At 36.2% G+C, this 19,946-nt stretch overlaps 2 protein-coding genes across 2 annotated transcripts; both read right to left on the minus strand.

Annotated features, from left to right (window-relative positions):
* Positions 1-8,272: 8,272 nt before the first annotated feature.
* Positions 8,273-9,217, minus strand: LOC133260999 (olfactory receptor 51F1-like). Its single transcript, XM_061439608.1, has one exon. The coding sequence runs from the start codon at positions 9,215-9,217 to the stop codon at positions 8,273-8,275; it is 945 nt and encodes a 314-aa protein (XP_061295592.1).
* Positions 9,218-18,442: 9,225 nt separating this feature from the next.
* LOC133261301 (olfactory receptor 51F1-like) lies at positions 18,443-19,402 on the minus strand. The gene has a single exon (XM_061439802.1). The coding sequence runs from the start codon at positions 19,400-19,402 to the stop codon at positions 18,443-18,445; it is 960 nt and encodes a 319-aa protein (XP_061295786.1).
* Positions 19,403-19,946: the final 544 nt, after the last annotated feature.

Genomic DNA, 19,946 nt, shown 5'->3' on the forward strand with positions numbered 1-19,946 from the left:
CTGGAATTCCATTGGTCACTCATGAATATTGGAAACATGATTCTCAAACCACTTAATTTGGAGAATATACTCCTATAGCTGTGTTATGCCTACACGATTTTACTTCCTTAGTGATTGAAACATTTTTGGCTCCAAATCTTAGTTTGAGGTGCCTCTTGTGACTATTTTTATTTTTAATCCCCAGCTATTATTGCTATCCAGTCTCAAATTTTATTCCTCTTCTTATAGGCTACTGAGACCCTAACATATCTTACATCTGAGGCTGCTCAGTTTTTGTTCAGAATAGCCACGTCTTTGGTCTTGTCATTTGGTGTTAATATATCAAGGTGATTGAATTAGTCATCTCCGTGATTGTTTTCTTATTCTATGCGGTTGCAATTTAAAAAGACTTCACTGGTACATGGTTATGGACACTATTTAGTATCTTAAATATATGAGAGATTCTAAAGGGCTCCACATACAGAAAGATTCGAGTGCATGTTTTATTGATTATGGAATGGCTACTGTCATGATATAAAATGATTAATGTTCTATTAATTTTATAATTATTTGATGGAAAGGTATATTAAGTAAAATTAAATCAATTTCTCACTCAGTTTTCTGGCATCATGAAGAATTAATATGCAAAAATTCTGAAATCAGAGGACATAATAATCTTGATAACATTGGTAAACTGGAGATGTTAATAGTTAGAGTTGTTTTGAAAGGAAGTTAAGACCTATCATTCATAGAATTCCACAGTATATCAGGCCTGTTATTTAGCTCTTTAAGTGAAGAATCTTATTTAATTTGAAAATCATATTGTTTTTAAGACTCAGGCTTTTCATCCAGAAAAGTAAAAATTAGAGAAATAAATTTTGTAATATTTCATACAATGGAAAAGTTAGGCTTTGAATTCCATCTTGGTAGATTCAAAATTTGTTAAAGTCCACCATGGTACATACCAATGCTTCTTGATGGGGGTAAAATTGGTAGAATAACATTAAATAAATTAACTTTTATGTTACATATATATGTGGATTACTAAAATGTCAATTATTCATGTGATTTTTTTCTTCAACAGCCATATGCTGTCATCTTTCTTTGTCTCTAAATAATTGTGTAAATGCATAGACATCAGCATTTCAAACACTTGGTGCTTTTATAGCTTTTCTGGTGTGTGTTCTGATTTCTATTGTTCTACGTAAAACTTATTTTCTTATCAACATTCAAGGGAGATGAAAAAGCATTATTTGCTCACATGCTAAATTATTAAGATGACTGGTAAGATTAACATTGTATAATGAGACCTGCTGGAATCATAGATTTGAGCTAAAATAATAAAAATTAGTCCTATTCATTTCCATAGTCACTGCTGGCATATTTAACCTAAGTTAAGTGACTTCAAATGCATCTCTTTGATATCAGTCTGGCTTGAATATCTTGATCTCTTGAAGAGTATTATAGTCTGTTATTCTGAATGGAACAATATTGTTACAAGGAAGATACTAATGAAACTGTCATGCTCTACTACTAATAAATCACTATTAGTTTTTGATAAATTATTTATCTCTTTGAAGCTCAACACTAGGATTTGAGCATATGACCCCAGATATCCCATAGGCAATATTTTCCCTTAAAGAAATAAAATCTCACTTTTCATGGCAGAATTATATATTGATGACTGAAATTCAGCTCTTTGGGCTCTTTGAACTCTCCGTGTTCAGTACCATGAATAATATATTTTAGATATCTTTTCTAAGGACTCCTAGTCAGTTTTCAAATTGACCACATAACCTGGATTACTTTTTGATTTTCAGAATTTTATTGTTTATAAATTTTTTAGAATGGAGATTCAGTACATTGGAAAGAATATCTGTTCTTTATTTCTAAGCTGCACTGAAAACAATAAAATGCTATTTAAAACAATAAAATACCATTTTATTGTTTTCAGGTAATGGAATATAACCAATTAACAATGTTGTGATAGTTTCAGGAGCACATCGTATGGTAAATTCTTAAATCAAAGGCAATTCTACAATATCTTTTGTTTGCATGGCTATTATAATTTCCTCTTAAAAGTACTTCCCCAATACATTTGAATCAGTTCTAATGAGGTGGATGAAACTGGAGCCTATTATACAGAATGAAGTAAGCCAGAAAGAAAAACACCAATACAGTATACTAATGCATATATATGGAATTTAAAAAGATGGTAACAATAACCCTGTGTACGAGACAGCAAAAGAGACACTGATGTATAGAACAGTCTTTTGGACTCTGTGGGAGAGGGAGAGGGTGGGATGATTTGGGAGAATGGCATTGAAATACATATAATATCATATATGGAATGAGTCGCCAGTCCAGGTTTGATGCACGATACTGGATGCTTGGGGCTGGTGCACTGGGACGACCCAGAGGGATGGTATGGGGAGGGGGAGGGAGGAGGGTTCAGGATGGGGAACACATGTATACCTGTGGCGGATTCATGTTGATATTTGGCAAAACCAATACAATATTATAAAGTTTAAAAATAAAATAAAATTTAAAAAAAAGTACTTCCCCTGAAGAATCCAAATCTCTTACAGCAAAATGAGTCCACATAAACCTTCCAACATTAATACACATCCATGTCTCTCTGATGTCCTTGTACTTACATCCAGTGAAGAGGGTGAGGAAGAGACAGGGCTATGTGATCTCCTTCAGTTCCCAGAGTAGAGGTTCTCTATGAAGAACCCACTCTCAGGAGACTCATTTACCCATCAGAAAACCCTATTCCTAAGGGATCTCTCTGGCCAGTTGTATCTGCTTGTTTTGCCGCCTTTGTTCTTCAGAGTCACTCTGCGTGCCTAAATTGGCTTGCTCTCCCACAGTGTTTAGTGTATTACGATTGCTGAGGTTGTTTTCTTTTTGACTTACGATGGTTCATATTGAAATTATATGACAGGAAAATATAAATATTGAATAAACATGAAAAGTCTGCAAATACAGTTTCCATGCATGTTTGGAGAAGAAAAAAATACCATCCTCCTATACTAGGATTTTAGATCCGGTTATTCCACAGACAGGCCTTCCACAGTGGCTCCGTGGTAAAGAATCAGCCTGGAATGCAGGATACTCAGGAGACTCGGGTTTGATCCCTAGGTCGGATGATCCCCTGGAGGAGGGCATGGCAACCTGCTCCAGTATTCTTGCCTGGAGAATCCCAAGGATGGAGGAGCCTGGTTGGCTACAGTCTATAGGGTTGCACAGAGTCAGACATGACTTAAGCGACTTATCACATAGTACACATTTCACATAGAGGAAGATTTAAATTTTCCTTCACAGGTAGACATCAAAACAAATAAATTTAGATTGGAGATAATGAATATACCACAGATATTGTACAACACCTTGTTGTATCCTGTTATGTCTCAGTGGCTCTTCAAACTGGCTAACTTTTAGATATACCTGAGGAATCTTATTATAGATATAGATTCTTAAGCCAGAACTGATAAAATAATATATTCTGGAGGGGGGTTGAAGGAGGGTGAATTTTTGTAGATTTAAAAAAATTTTTTTGAAGTCCTTATTGAATTTGTTGCAACATTGCTTCTGTTTTATGTTTTCAGTTTTCTGTCCATGAGGCAGGTGGCAGTTTAGCTCCCTAACGAGGGATCAAACACAGATCCCCTGCATTGGAAGGCAAAATCTTAACCACTAGAGCCAGATAAATCCCTAGATTTTGATTATTTTAGAGTGGATTTAGTTTCATATCAAAATTAAGTGAAGGACCTCCATGATGGCTTGGTGATAAAGAATCCTTCCACCAATGCAGGAGATGGAGGTTCCATCTGTGGTCCGGGAAGATCCCACAAGCTGCAGAGCAACTAAGCCCATGCACCACAACTACTGAGTCTGTGCTCTGGAGCCCAGGAACCACAACTACTGAAGCCCACTCAATGTAGAGACGGTGCCGCTCAACAAGAGAAGCCACCACAGTGGGAAGCCCAGGAACCACAAGGAGAGAGTAGCCCCTGCTTGCTCCAACTAGAGAAAAGCCCACACAGCAAGGAAGATCCAGCACAGCTGAAAAGAAGTTTCAACAATTAGTTTTAAAAATTAACTGGAAATTACTCAGTGCCATATACAACCCACTCGAACACATGCACAGCCTCCCCCACCCTCAACATCCCTCGCCAAAGTGATATATTTGTTGCAATCAATAAACCAACACTGACATACCATTATCATTCAATGTTCATAGTTTACATTAGGATTCATTCTTGGTGTGGTTCATGGTACATATTTTGACAAATGTATAATGACATGTATTCACCATCATAGTATCTAATTGCCCTAAAAGTTCTCTCTGCTCCATCTATTCATCCTTCCCTCTCCCTAAGTTCTTGTCTCCGTGGTTTTACCTTTTGCCAAAATGTCATATAGTTGGAATTATATAATACGTAGCCTTTTCAGATTGATTGCTTTCACTTTATAGTATCCATTTAAGGTTCGTCAATGTCTTTTGTGGCTTGATAGCTCTTCTTAGCAACCACTGTGTGGATGAACCAGGGATCTGTATTTTTAATAAGATGCCCATCCATCAATATGTATCTATCCTGTATTATAATCCTATGGAAAGGCCTTTGGGGAGTATATTACAGATAAGAGGTATTTTCTGTAAAATTTGAATGTCAGTTAAAATTGTATATAGTGGATACAACATTCCCATTGAAGTATTAATTCAATTAATATGCCACATTATTACTTCTCATTTTATCTTGCTCCTATCATTTTTGTTTTGCTTGTTCCTATCAAATTCTGTATCATGGCTTGTGATTTCATACCATGGTTATAATAAAGTAGAATTGCTATTTAAAGATCTTTTTAAATTGAATTAGTCAATGTTTATGTCTTTTACTAAGTATCCCGGAAACCAGGAACATCTATAATAAGAATTTTAATGCAATTACATCTTTGCAAATTATATTCCTTACTAAGAAATAGCTCACTTAAAGTAAGAAGCTAATCTTGTTCACATTTATAGTCTCAATAGACATCCTAAAGTCTGTTTTATTAGAGATACTAGATGCATGTTACTACTGGAAAATGAATAAGAATGTAATTTGGGATGGCCATGTCCTTAGTTTTATTTGTTCTACTTTTGTGGCTGCAAAACTCTGAGCTGGTGATATCTCAGATGGCGTAGCGTGCCACTGTCTTATCATCATCTGTGAAGAAGTGAGAGAGTGAAGTAGAGTGGGACCAATCAGACTAGCAAATCCAGGGCATTGCTTGGCAATGAGCTAGAATAATTGAGGGAGGGTATTTAATTGAGTCTGGGGAAATAAATCTTCGAGAGAGCATTTCGAAGCATTTCTATGTCTATACAAAGTAGCAGCCCAGTGCTAACTTACCAAATAGATATCACAGACATATACAGAAATAGACAATGAGGTTTGAAACCACACTGAGCTATTACCTAGGAATGTGTTGAATAGGAGATATGAAGGAAGAGTGAGAGAGAGGAATTCTGGGCAATGGCAAATTTCTCTACTTGGGTTTATGTAGTTCTTGAAATAACAGGCAGAACATCCCTAGGAAAGTACTGTCTGAAATTCAAATGAAACAAATTGCTTTACATTTTATTTTTTCTAAGTTTACGAGTACACATACATAAACGACAAAGGATAAAAATAAAATTCATACAGTGGTTACCTACGGGGAAGGTGCAATGATTGAACTTGAGGGACTATATCAAGGAGGACTTTGTTTTTTTCTATAAAATCTTCTATTTGTGGGAATATATTTATTATTATTTCTTGTGTAACTAAAATTTAATTCAAAAGCCATTTGCAAAGCTTTTTTCTGACTACTTGACAGCAAACAGGAGGAAAAGGGACAATGTTAGAGGTCTATAAACTTAAAAGGAAGCCAAGATTTAGTGTAGAAAGTTAAGTGTTGGAGATGAAAGAGATATTTTGGTGTTACAACAGTCAAGAAATACAGATTCATAGCATGCAGAAGCAAAAGGAAAGTGTGCATTTGAAGATGGTTCATAAGTTTTTGTCTCTGGCATTGGAAAAAATTTCCAAACTTACCTAAGAGCAGCAGTTCTGGAAAACACATTCAATTTTTTAAAAATGGCTTAAATTATTCTTAGTCAAATTGAGCTTTATGGAAACTGGGATAAGTTCCTGAGAGTGCAATCTCAAGTTCCAAAGCAACCCTTTCTCTATATGATGGAGAAATTCAGAACTGATCAATTACTAGATAACACAGGCAGAAAAACTGGGATAAGTTATAAGAGCGATTTCTTATGTTATACATGCCAAACACTGAATTGAAAACTTATTGCTGGAATTGTTCAGAAGGACAATTTGATAGTCTATTATGTTCAGTTCAACTCAACAACTATCACTATGTCTGCTCTGTGAGAGACGTTTTGCTATGTGTTGTAGAAGTTTTAAAGAAAATCAAAGCTTTTTTTTTTAATTTAAGGAATTTATAGCCTTGTGGAAAGTATCATATTTATATACAAATGTATAGTCAAAACATTTAAAGGCAAAAAGTGTACAGATAAAGCACTTAAAAGGTAAACTATGGGAAGGAGAGATCAGATGTCACCGAAATAATCATGAAAAACTTAATGAAGAAGATTTTTAAAGAGGAGCCTTGAGATACCAGTAGAGTTTCAAGTTGGAGTTGGAGTTGTCAGGATTGAAGTGGAGTCAACAGTAAAACACACCATTAGGAAAGTTGTATGTACATTTAGCATACTGATTTTGTAAGAATTGCAGAATATGTGAAGAGATAAAAAGACAGATTAAACTTTATAGCAAAGTTGAACCAGAATTGTGGAGAAATTCATCACAGACTGGAATTTCTTCTTCATTTAGTTGGTGTATGAGGAACAACCATGAAAGAGATGCTTGTTGGTTTGTTTTTAAATTTTAATACACATTGATTCAGCTATTTGGAAAAGTATCTCAAAATGAATGATGGGTGTTTTGGGGCCAAAATATGATTAGAGAAAGGGATTTCATTAGTCATCTGTAAAATTAGGCTGAGAGATAGTGAGATTCTGAATTCATATTTTAGTGGTGTAAAAGGTAAGATTGCCTTAGATGGGATTAACTAAATCATGGAGATAACTGAATTGGATAATATTTAATTCTACTGGACTATAAAATTGCACATGTTTAGTGGAAAATTCTGAAAGAGATGGGAATACCAGACCACCTGACCTGCCTCTTGAGAAACCTGTATGCAGGTCAGGAAGCAACAGTTAGAACTGGACATGGAACAACAGATGGGTTCCAAATAGGAAAAGGGGTACTTCAAGGCTGTATATTGTCACCCTGCTTATTTAACTTCTATTCAGAGTACATCATGAGAAACGCTGGGCTGGAATAAGCACAAGCTGGAATCAAGATTGCCAGGAGAAATATCAATAACCTCAGATATGCAGATGATACCACCCTTATGGCAGAAAGTGAAGAGGAATAAAGAGCCTCTTGATGAAAGTGAAAGAGGAGAGTGAAAAAGTTGGCTTAAAGCTCAACATTCAGAAAACAAAGAATATGACATCTGGTCCCATCACTTCATGGGAAATAGATGGGGAAACAGTGGAAACAGTGTCAGACTTTATTTTTGGGGGCTCCAAAATCACTGCAGATGGTGACTGCAGCCATGAAATTAAAAGACGCTTGCTCCTTGGAAGGAAAGTTATGACCAACCTAGATAGCATATTCAAAAGCAGAGACATTACTTTGCCAACAAAGGTCCATCTGGTCAAGGCTATGGCTTTTCCAGTGGTCATGTATGGATGTGAGAGTTGGACTGTGAAGATGACTGAGTGCCGAAGAATTGGTGCTTTTGAACTGTGGTGCTGGAGAAGACTCTTGGGAGTCTCTTGGATTACAAAGCGATTCAACCAGTCCATCCTAAAGGAGACCAGTCCTGGGTGTTCATTGGAAAGACTGATTCTGGGGCTGAAACTCCAATACTTTGGCCACCTCATTGGACAGGTTGACTCATTGGGAAAGACTCTGATGCTGGGAGGGATTGGGGGCAGGAAGAGAAGGGGATGACAGAGGATGAGATGGCTGGCTGGCATTACCAACTTGATGCACATGAGTCTGGGTGAACTCCGGGAGTTAGTGATGGACAGGGATGCATGGTGTGCTGCAATTCAAGGGGTCGCAAAGAGTCGGACATGACTGAGCAACTGAAGTGAACTGAACTGACAACTCCAATTTGTGATAAATCTTCACTGACTTTGAAATAGATATTTATGATAGCAGAATTGTTAAAGATGAGTTCCCTTGAAACATAAAAGTTTGAACATAGCTTTTTGAATTGGCTTTGTTTTTATACTATAGATGATGGGATTCATCACAGGAGGGATGAGCAAGTATACATTAGCAATGAGTGTGGGCACATAAGATGGAGCGTGTTTTCCAAATCTGTGAACAAAAGACAGGCTGATCAAAGGGATGTAGAATATGGCCACAGCAGTGATATGAGAAATGCAGGTGCTGAAGACCTTCTTCCTCTCCTCTGGGGATGCAATGTTGAGAACCGAGCGAATGATCAAGACATAGGAAAGCAGGATAAAGACAGAGTCCACCCCAGCAGTAGAGATAATTGCAGTTAGTCCAAATACACTATTGATCTTTGTATCTGAACACGAGAGCTTCATCACATCAGGGTGGAAGCAGTAGGAGTGATGGAGCACATGACTATGGCAGAACGATAGATGTTTAAGAAGCAGGACTAGTGGTGTCAGAATGACTGTCCCCCTGGTGATGACCGCTAGACCAATCTGTGCAATCCTCGTGTATGTTAGAATGGTAGCATATCTCAGGGGGTTAGAAATGGCCACAAAACAGTCAAAGGCCATAGCCAGGAGCACCGAAGATTCCATGAAAGTGAAGAGGTGAATGAAGAACATCTGTGATAAGCAAGCACTGAAGCTGATTTCCCGGGCATTGACCCAGAAGATTCCCAGTACTGTCACCAGTGTTGAGATGCATAAGCCAATGTCGGTGGTGGACAACATGGACAGGAAGTAGTACATGGGCTCGTGGAGGCTTGGCTCAGTGAGGACTATGAACAGGATCAAAGTATTTCCAGAAAGGGCAGTCAAATAAAGGCAGCAGAATGGGATGGAGATCCAGGTGTGGGCCCATTCAAGTCCAGGGATGCCAGTCAAGAGGAAAGTTGGCAAAGTGGAGTTATGGAGAATTGGCATTAATGTATGCAGGAGTGGAATTCTCTTGTTTGATCTTGACTTTCTAAATTTAAAATTTATTTTTAGTTTAAGTTTACTATAAATTTAGTAAAGTTCACAAAACTTCAGAGTACAGCTAAGTCTGGCATCTATGTATACCTAAGTAACCACTTCCATGATCAACTGATACATCCTTACCACCAACCCAGAAGGCTTCCTAATGCTTCATCCTTAACAATGTCTTCTCCTGCAGTAACCATTGTTCTGACTTCTAGTACTACAATTACTTCTCTCTGTTCTTGATCTTGATATAATAGAATCATGTAGTATATTCTAATTGCATCTTGCTTCTTTCACCAATATTATGTCTGTGAAGTTCATCACTGAAATAAGATATTGAGTTCAATTTAATTTCAATTTACTTAGCTAAATCTATTTGATGTTTATCACTTATTATCCTATACTCTAACCAACATTTTTATTACATATTTTATTCTTCAACTGGATTGTAAACTTCTACTTGAGAATGAGAGTTAATCTTAATTCTGCTATGTGAGAATAGGAGTGAATTTTAGCTAATCTTTGCTTCATAGAATTCATTGCTCATAGTAGATATTCAATATGTTTCTGGTAATTGATTTATATTATATTTGCCTTCCTGAAATACTCTATTTAACCATGAGCAGAACTTGGTCTAAGAAAACACTTGACTAATTTTGCTTTGGAATTTTAGAATTATTAAACTCAGATTATAAATGAAAAGTAATTTTGACTTAGCAGGGAAACCTCTCTTTGTCAGGTTCCACATATACCAAAGACTCTATCCCAGATAACATCAGTTTATCCTGCCTCATTACATTTATTTACTAAAGTGAAGTAGAGGGAAGATGCTTCAGGTCCTGTGAATCTGAAGCTTGATACTGTTTTTAATTTGTAACATTAAAATACTGCCTTGTTTACCTTTATAGAGTCTACCTTTGTTGTACTAAAAATCAATAGGGAAAAATCTTTTTTTGTGTCACATATTCCCTGGTCCTTAATCTAGTCTTTGAGCTCTTATAGGGTTGTTCAGGTATACAATATTGTGTGAATCTAAGACAGTGTTCTATATAATGTTATAGGTATTTTACAAAGATTATTTTCTTTGAACCTATGATAAACTTGAGAGAGATATTTTTATTACAGATAAAACAAAGAGAAGTTCAGAAGTTATTATAAATTACTAAAGGTCATAAAATCTGGAAGCGATTACACTGAGAATCAGAAAATAAGACTTTAGAACTTGTGCTATTAAAAACTACACTATACTTCCTATGAAAATAATAATTATAATAATAATAATGATAATTACTTATATTTCAACAGTAATATAATTCTCTATTAATAAATATGGCAACCATGTTAGAGATATCTATGTTTTCAAATCTCCTATATAATATTTTTATGGTTCAGAGATGAAGCAACTGTATTTCTGAATTGCATATGTTTTGGAGGACATGTAGATAATTTATTAAAACAATTTAGCAAACAATTTAGCAAACAGGAAACTCTTAAGCATAATATGGGATACATTAATTCTAATTAATCTATAGTGGACATAAATTTATTGTAAAAATAAAGCTATTGTCTAAAATATATTTTGAGCTCATTTAAGACTTCTGTTTTTCTTTAAAAGCCATCCAAGATAATTTCCATAAAGTATATCCATTTTTGCACAATTTTATCATCAAATTAACTACATAACTTACTTATGGATGTAGTCAAAGTTTAGTTTGACTATTTCTCCAATATGTTGTTATCTATTTATACATACTTTCAATTCCATAGGCATTTCATGGATAATGTTATTTTATTCATTTATTTTCCAACTTTAAAATATTTATTTAATCTGAAGCTAATCTCCTAAATACTTCCCTAGTAGCTTAGTGGTAAAGAATCTGCCTGCCAATGCAAGAGTCATGGGCTCCACTCCTGGGTCAGGAATATTCCCAGGAGAAAGAAATGGCAACTCACTCCAGTATTCTCGCCTGGTAAATCCCATGGACAGAGGAACCTGGTGGGCTATACAGTCCACGGGGTCCAAAAAGAGTTGGACACAACTTAGCGACTAGACAACAACAAATCTCTTAAGTATTAGATCCATCTCCCTAACTCATGGATTTCTCCCTTAAAGTATCTCAAAGTCAACTCAAGCACCAAATGATGGCATCTGAATTATTTCCCACAACTTGTATATTCTATTTCTTCCCATTTTGATTAACAGCTATACATCTATTGTCAATCTATAGGTCTATGGTAACTTAATATATCAGGTTGCCTAATTCAGAAATCTGAATGTACTCTCACCTCCCATCTGTAGATCATTAATATCTATCTATGTTGCAACTCTTTCTAATTTGTATAGCATATTGCTTTCAGAGTTTTCTAAGATTTAAAATAGACTTTGGGATTAAAACATACACACTACTATACATAAAATAGACAACCAAAGAGGACCTACTGTATGGCACAGGGAACTATACTCAATATCTTGTAATAACCTATAATGGAAAAGAATCTAAAAAAGAATATGAATATAAATGTAGATAATATATACATATATATATATATATACACACACACACACACACATATATGTATGTATATAGGTATAACTAAATCACTTTGCTCTATACTTGGAACTAACACAACATTGTAAAACAACTATATTTCAATAAATTGTTTTTAAAAATAGAATAGAATAGACTTCCATTTTAAAGTATTTTTAGCCAGTACTAACTGAAACCAGTCTCTCCCAATTTTATATTAAGTTTTCAAAAAAAAATGAAGGGGAAGACAAATAGACTAAAGAAACACGAAAGTTAAAGACAGATAGTCTTCATCCAGAATTTTTTGAAGGTGATTAACTGCTCCTAACTAAGGAATATAGACAGGAATTGAGTCAAAACATAGGACAGAACTTAATGCCATTTTGACAGACTATATTCAGGAATCCAGAGTCTGTATCCAAAAAAAAAAAAAAAAAAAAAAAAATCACCTCTTTTTAAAGGATATTTAACCGTAAGGTGACCTAGGGAGTTTTGCTTCCCCAGACATCTCATCTCAAGAAAAACAGGCAAAGATGATGGTGTGAGGGGTGTCATTAGTAGAGACATGTTGAATTTTGACATATCCACTAAAGTACATCTTTGTCAGCAGAAGTGAAAACAGAAGAAAATTTGGCAACAGCATAATTCTGGAATGTAGGTTTTAATTGCCTCTCTTTCCAAAGTGGCAAAGAGCTAGAAGTGTTGGTAGCATGGGTGTTAGTGGGACTGTAGGTTCTAGAAGCTGGAAAATGGGTCAGAACCTGCACTCTACATGATCATAATTTGTGAGACAGCATCCAGAAGCAAGTTGCATGAGTAGTTTATTGGGGGTAAAAAGGTGTGAAAAGATCTTCCTTTGCATTACAGAAAAAAAAATGCTAGTATAAAATCTTTAAAATATTGCATAAAAATAAAAAGAGAATAGCATCTCAGTCATCAGTATCAAAGCTGTTAAAACCCCTGTAGAATGAAGAAGAAAATATCCTAAGGTAATTCAGGTAATAGACCATAAAGCATTATGAAAGAAAAAAAAAATGGGAAAAGAAAGGCCAAAATAATGAGATACTATTAACATAAAGAATTACAGCAAATATTAGATGTAATTCAAATCAGAATTGAGGTTAATTCCTGAAGTAAGATATCAAAATGTGTTAGTCCTTTCTACAAAAAAACATTTGCTCAATAAAGACTGAAAGTACTTAAAAAAAATAATAATTTAAAGATTGTATTTTGAGGTTTTGTTATTATATGTGTCATGAAATACACACATAAAAGAAGCACTTTTTTTTTTTTTTTGCCATGATTAACTAAACAGATAAGAACAAAACATCTATATGGGGTTTGGGATTTCTGAGTAGATATAAGAGCCATAGAAGTCAACAAAACAGTGGAAGTAAGAATAACCAGGAGCTCTGAGGGCCTGGAGATCAGGTACCATGGTAAGTGGAAGAATGCCTTACCTTTCAAGATGTGGAAAATTAGAAGGCACACAAAGAAAGATGTTGAAGTAGCAATGCCAGAAGACTACATAAATTGTTGTTTTCACTTCTGAAAAAAGTCTTCCTTTTATTTAAGCTAAATCACTCATGAGTCAGCCTTATTTCGTCAGATGTATTTTATTGTAGACACAACCAAGTACTGTTTCTGATCTGAAAGCAGCTGCTTGAATTGGCCTTTAGACAAGAGGAAAGACTTCTCTTACTCTTATTTGGGGTAAGTATATGAAGGCTACCCATTTACCTCTAAGAATGGAGAATTTTATAAGCAAACTTGCTGATACAGGAATTTACTCAGTGGGAATAAACACACCCCAGGGGAATTTCTGTGCCCTTCTGTTGTGCTTTACCTCCCTGCCCCCAGGTTATCTTGCTGGCACCAGGAAATGTGATGCTAAGACAGACACAAAAGAACCCAGAAGAATGAATATCGACACAGCAAATCTGTGTTTACATGCTTTAATTAAAAATGAAATTGAATCATTATTTGAGCATGGGTATGTCATTTAATGAGGATCCAGTAACCCTTAATTTTCATTCTTTGTGTTTCTCTTAAAGAATCTATCACGTAGCTTTTCGTGCACAACTAAGTGAAATAATAGTTGCTTTGAAAGTATCTCCAGGTAATAACGTAGTAGCAGGGTCATAGTGGATATGCATTAAATGTTAAAATGAGCAAATACATTCCTATAATTCAGAAGTAAGCAGTAAAACAGAATTACAAAGTCAAGTGGCTCCATGAGTGTAGCCCTTTTCATACAAGAAGAAAAATTTGGCAACCTGGTGACCTGGTGGCTCAGATGGTAAAGAATTTGCCTGTAATGCAAGAGGCACGAGTTCAATTCCTGGGTTGGGAAGATCCCCTGGAGAAGGGAATGGCTACCCACTCCAGTATTCTTGCCTGGGAAATCCCAGGGACAGAGGAGCCTGGCAGGCTATGGTCCATGTGGTTGCAAAAGAGTTGGGCACGACTTAGCATCTAAACAGCAACAAATCATCTAAGATGCTTTTTTCTACCAAAACTTTCTTCCATCCTTCTCTCCCAAACTCAAGGTCAAGCTTGCAAAGTATGACAATTCTTCTAGCCCCTTTGTCATCCATTCTTGTCTTGTTTTTGTTATAGATGTTACCTAGCTAACCCCTTGTTGGTTGTTTGTTTATTTTGTCCCAGGAATGTCCCACTATTGCTTGGACATTAATCTCTCTTGTCTACCTTTCAGACTTTGGGGGTTCTTATAATTGCAGCCTCCTGTTTTTTTCTGATTAATCACTGCTATCTGGCCTCTGTTATGTCAAGGCCTTACCATGTGCATGGATATTAATGAGCCTGGCTCTATGACTGCATCTCCAGTGGTCACTCCTGGTCAGCAGAGGACAGCCACTTCTCAACTTCTTAGTGATGCTATCATTTTCACATGTCATTCCTTAATAGCCTTTGAACGACATGTCCTCTAGGCCCTCTTCAAGGACACACTCAAGGGTGGGTCTTATGGCTTTATGTAATCTACTCATAGCAGTTTGCCCACTTTTGTCAGCAGTTCTAATGAGGTGGATGAAACTGGAGCCTATTATACAGAGTGAAGTAAGCCAGAAAGAAAAACACCAATACAGTATATTAACGCATATATATGGAATTTAAAAAGATGGTAACAATAACCCTGTATATGAGACAGCAAAATAGACACTGATGTATAGAACAGTCTTTTGGAGTCTGTGGGAGAGGGAGAGGGTGGGATGATTTGGGAGAATGGCATTGAAATATGTATAATATCATATATGAAACATGTCGTCAGTCCAGGTTCGATGCACGATACTGGATGCTTGGGGCTGGTGCACTGGGACGACCCAGAGGGATGGTATGGGGAGGGAGGAGGATTCAGGATGGGGAACATATGTATACCTGTGGCAGATTCATTTTGATATATGGCAAAACCAATATAATATTGTAAAGTTAAATAAATAAAATAAAATAAAGAATGCTTCATAGAAGAGGTAGAATTTGAATACAATGTAGATAAAAACCAAAGAGGAATGAATGTGATATTCTAGAGTGGGAAGTAGTAAGATTCAATGTGGAGTTAACCTCTTACATCAGCGGAATGGTGAGAATTCGAATTCAAGCCTACTTAGAATCCTGGCCAATGAAGTAGATAAGCAAGCAACTTATTTCCAGGCTGAGAGATGTCAACTAGATCCATCCTTCTGCAGGAAAAATTTTAATTTTTTCCATAAATTGATCAAATTGGAATTACTGTACAGAATTGGAAAAAGGGAAAGACAGAGAACACAACAGATGTACATAAATGAAAGAATCAGGGCATAAGTAAGGTACAGAAAAACATAGTGAAACTATGTTATGCCTTCACATTCACATAGCTCTCTTTTTTTTTTCCCTTGTCAGCTTATTTTCTTTCCACCTGTGACCTAGGGAATGAGCTACTCTGATCTACAAGATTCTCCTCAGTATCTTTTAAAAGGGGCCTCCTTGAAGTACTGAATTTTATTAGAATGCTAATTTAGTAAATTTACCTCAAGTCCACTCTGCATCTAAGCAAAGCACAAGCCAACCTCCTTTACTGATTAACAGTAAATAGCATGTATATGTGAGACGGAAATGGCAACCCACTCCAGTATTCTTGCCTAGAGAATCCCGTGGACAGAGGAGCCTGGTGGGCTGCTGTCCATAGGGTTGCACAGAGTCAGACACGACTGAAGTGAGTTAGCATGCATGCATGCATTGGAGAAGGAAATGGCAACTCACTCCAGTATTCTTGCTTGGAGAATCCCAGGGACAGAGGAAACTTGTGGGCTGCCATCTATGGGGTCGCACAGAGTTGGACACGACTGAAGTGACTTAGCAGCAGCAGCAGCATGTATATATAGTATCTTAGATAATTTGTAGATCAATACAACTCAAGCTAAATAAAATTATCCAAGTTTCTGCTTGCACCTCATAAAATCTCCCAATATATTTCTCCCTTCCCATCATCTTGTGTTTGTGTGTGTGTGTGTGTGTGTGTGTGTTTGTGTATGTGCACACACATTCAGATCCAGCCAGAAGTATCCAAAGAGATATAGAATCTTTTCTTTAGCAGGTTTAGCTAGGATTACACTTTATAATGCTGTAGTCCTTTGGGCATCTCAAAGTGAAAGTTCCTCAACTTTAACATTTTTGTGTGTTCTATATTTTTGAAGTTCTATGCAGGAAACAGGCATGTAGAACTCTCAGAACAAAAATCCCCTATGTATACAATTCAGGAAGAACAATGGAATTTCTAAACCAAATCTGTAAATCAGTTCTTCTTAAAATAATATTGTTTAAGCAAATGTTCTTTAAGCAACTAATGAAAATCTTGTAAACTAAATTCACTTGGAAGAATGTGATGGAGGGAAAAAATCAGAAGGAAAGAGAAGGAAATATTTTGTGTTTTCACATTCTTTGATGCTGTGCCTAGATAGGACCTATGAATGTAAAATTCAGGAAAGTATTCTTCCATGAAGAGTAAAATGGTGACACAATACCTCTTACACTGTTCCACAGAATTGCTTGCAGAATACTCTCCTCCATTTACCTTTGGAAACATTTTCAGCTTAGAAGGTAGCACACATAAGGGGTATAATTTTGTATTAGCAACTATGGCAACACTTCATACATTGTTTTATAACTTTTTTGTCTCTATAATTACTTCACACATTAGATTTTAAGGGCATTGTCTTTTAATTTCTATTGCTTTTCACAAAGCCAAATGTAAGACAGACCCCAGTCTCTGGTGTGCTGGCAAACTGAAATCCTAGGAAAAAAGACACGAAACTCATTTTCAGTATTTACCAATGCCATAGTATCAGTGGTGATTCTAGCTGTCAATGTGGCATCATTAATGCGGAGTTGAGAAGAGATGCACACTATGGCTTCGGGCAAACTAGTGTGAGTTGGCTCCAGCTCACAGCTGCCCCCAGTGTTTCTGGGATTCATGGCTCATCCCTCCTATCTTGGACCACTTTTCCAACAGCAATAATATTGATGGGTCTCCCATCAGGTTTCCATCTCCCTTTTCCTCCGTATTTTTCAACCATTTTGTGCAACTGAGTTTTAAGTTTCTGTCCATCTCTTGATATTGTCATCATGCATCTCTTTTCAGGAACCAAACTTTTTAAGTCCAGCTGTGTATCACCATTTATAGCCAAACAATTATGAATTCTTTACTTTGGTTCTTTGACTAAGAGAGTCATGTAGGCCCTTCATGGCATTTTGTGAATCCTCTGACATTCTATGGAAAATAATATGAGTTCTTTTATATGTGACTGTTCTCTGCAAAAAGGTTGATGGATTTCATTAGGTTTCAAAAGGACCTTTGAACACAAGAAAGTTAACAAATTCTACCTCAAAGGTCCTTACATGCCACTTCATGATGTCTCCAGTTCTCTAAATTGCTGTAATGAATTAGCTAATGTCCCTAATCCTTGCAGATTTTCTATTGGTTGTTCAGTACTAGATAATGACCTGTGGCTTGCATGCCGTGGCATATCTATTTCTACTTTTTGTACTATTAATTATGAATAAAGACTAAAAGCTAAAATATACTGCTAGAAATTCATTAAAGTATTTTAAATGCATGACACACAGATGTGAAGACCCAGTTCCTTCTTCTGATCTTGTGACATTTTTGTCATTGCTTTGGGAAGAGTACACAATACGTGTGTGAAGAACACAGTATCTAAGATACAAAAAGTGTGAATTCAAGCCTCAGTCCTGCTCTGTTAGATGTCTTGCCTTTGATGGCCTAAATGTCTTTGTCTGTTTCTTCACCTCTAAAATCTAATTAATCATTTCAATAAGCAGTTTTGAAGAATAAGTAGTATATGTTAAATGTAGTTAATAGAATGCCTAGTATAAAATGGACAATAAATGTTAGTTACTATAGGCATTACTTAAATTATGTCATTATTATTATTTTTCTGCTTCTATTATTGGACTGTAAATCCCTTAAGGTATATTATATATGTATTTTATGACTGAAAACTCAAAAATTCTTACCAAATATTTGTGGAACAAATGGAAAGATGAGAAAAAAAAATGTCCAAAAGACAGTAACCTACCAGAACTGCTTTTCTACAGTGAAAGCCACTTCTATCATGATTTTCTCAAACTTAATTATCTCTGTCTATTTCATAAGAAGAAGACTGAGTATAGCCTTGCGAATCTGCTTTGTTTTTACACTGTAGATGATGGGGTTGAGCACAGGAGGAAAAAGCAGGTACATATTGGCCATCATTGAATGGACCACTTTGGGGGCTGATCGCCCATAGCGATGCACCAGTGACAAGCTAATCATGGGGATGTAGAAAATAGACACTGCTCCAAGGTGGGAGACACAGGTGCTAAAAACTTTGTGTCGTTCTCGAGGGGAGGAAATACTAAGAACAGAGTGAATGATCAAGATATAAGACAGGACAATGCATGGCGTATCTACTCCTGTGGTCAGGATGAGATCAATTAATCCACAGATGCTATTGGCCTGAGTATCTGAACATGCTAATTTAATCACATCTGGATGATAGCAGTAGGAGTGGGAAAGCACATTCCTGCCACAAAAATTGAGGGGCTTAAGAAGCAAAAGTAGTGGTACAGTTAATACTACAGTGCGTATAACCATCAAGAGACCCATCTGAATGATTCTATAATTAGTGAGAATGCTAGTGTACCTCAGAGGATCACAGATGGCCACACAGCGGTCAAAGGCCATAGCCACCAGCACCCCAGATTCTGTGCAGGCAAACCCATGAAGAAAAAACATCTGGATAATGCACATATGTAGACTGATTTCGTTTGCATCAAACCAGAGGATACCTAATGTGGTTGACATTGTAGAAACAGTCAAACCCAAGTCAGCAGCTGACAGCATGGACAGGAAATAGTACATGGGCTTGTGGAGACTCTGCTGGGTGATGATGACAAGCAGGATCATGCTGTTCCCAGAAAGGGCAGTGGCATAAAGACAGCAGAAGGGAATGGAGGTCCAAGCATGGGCAAACTCTAGGCCAGGAATTCCAGTCAACAAGAAAGTTGGAAATTTAGATGTTGAATTACCTAAGATTTCCATGTTTTCCTGGACTGGTAGCATTTATCTTCACAATGCACACATCCTATAGAAATAATACATTATATTGTTACATGAAGATATCTAGATAAATGTTCTCTTGGTTAGGAGAGTTATCTAAGGTCATGTGTAAGTGATTATTTATATATATATATAACAGAGTTTGATTTATAGCTTTCACTATATATATATATATAATATTTATTCTTAAATTTAAGAAAATACATCCAAACAATTCCATATATTTTGATAATAATTATTTTCTATATTGATAGAATTTTTAGCTCCATCATATTATAAGATTAAATGGATAGAGAGTTAAGAAAAATCAATACATTGAATACATTCAATTTTGAATATCTTATGTAAGAAATGACAAAGAGAAATTCAGCTAAAGATGTTGAGTCTGCTGTGCCCAGGTAGGCATGACTTTCCAGGCAAACATTTCCAGATTTTTGCTAGTAATACATGTTTGGAAGCACAGGAGTGCCTGTTAATCCAGTGTCATGTTAGTCCAGTAGTGTGGATGATACCTTCAGGGAGGAGATTTCTATGAGAGAAAACCAAT

Source organism: Bos javanicus, chromosome 15 (assembly GCF_032452875.1).
Source record: "Bos javanicus breed banteng chromosome 15, ARS-OSU_banteng_1.0, whole genome shotgun sequence".
NCBI lineage: Eukaryota > Metazoa > Chordata > Mammalia > Artiodactyla > Bovidae > Bos > Bos javanicus.

Bases quoted from the DNA above. Each gene is read 5' to 3' on its own strand.
- LOC133260999 (XM_061439608.1), bottom strand. From the start codon at position 9,217: ATGCCAATTCTCCATAACTCCACTTTGCCAACTTTCCTCTTGACTGGC.
- LOC133261301 (XM_061439802.1), bottom strand. From the start codon at position 19,402: ATGCTACCAGTCCAGGAAAACATGGAAATCTTAGGTAATTCAACATCT.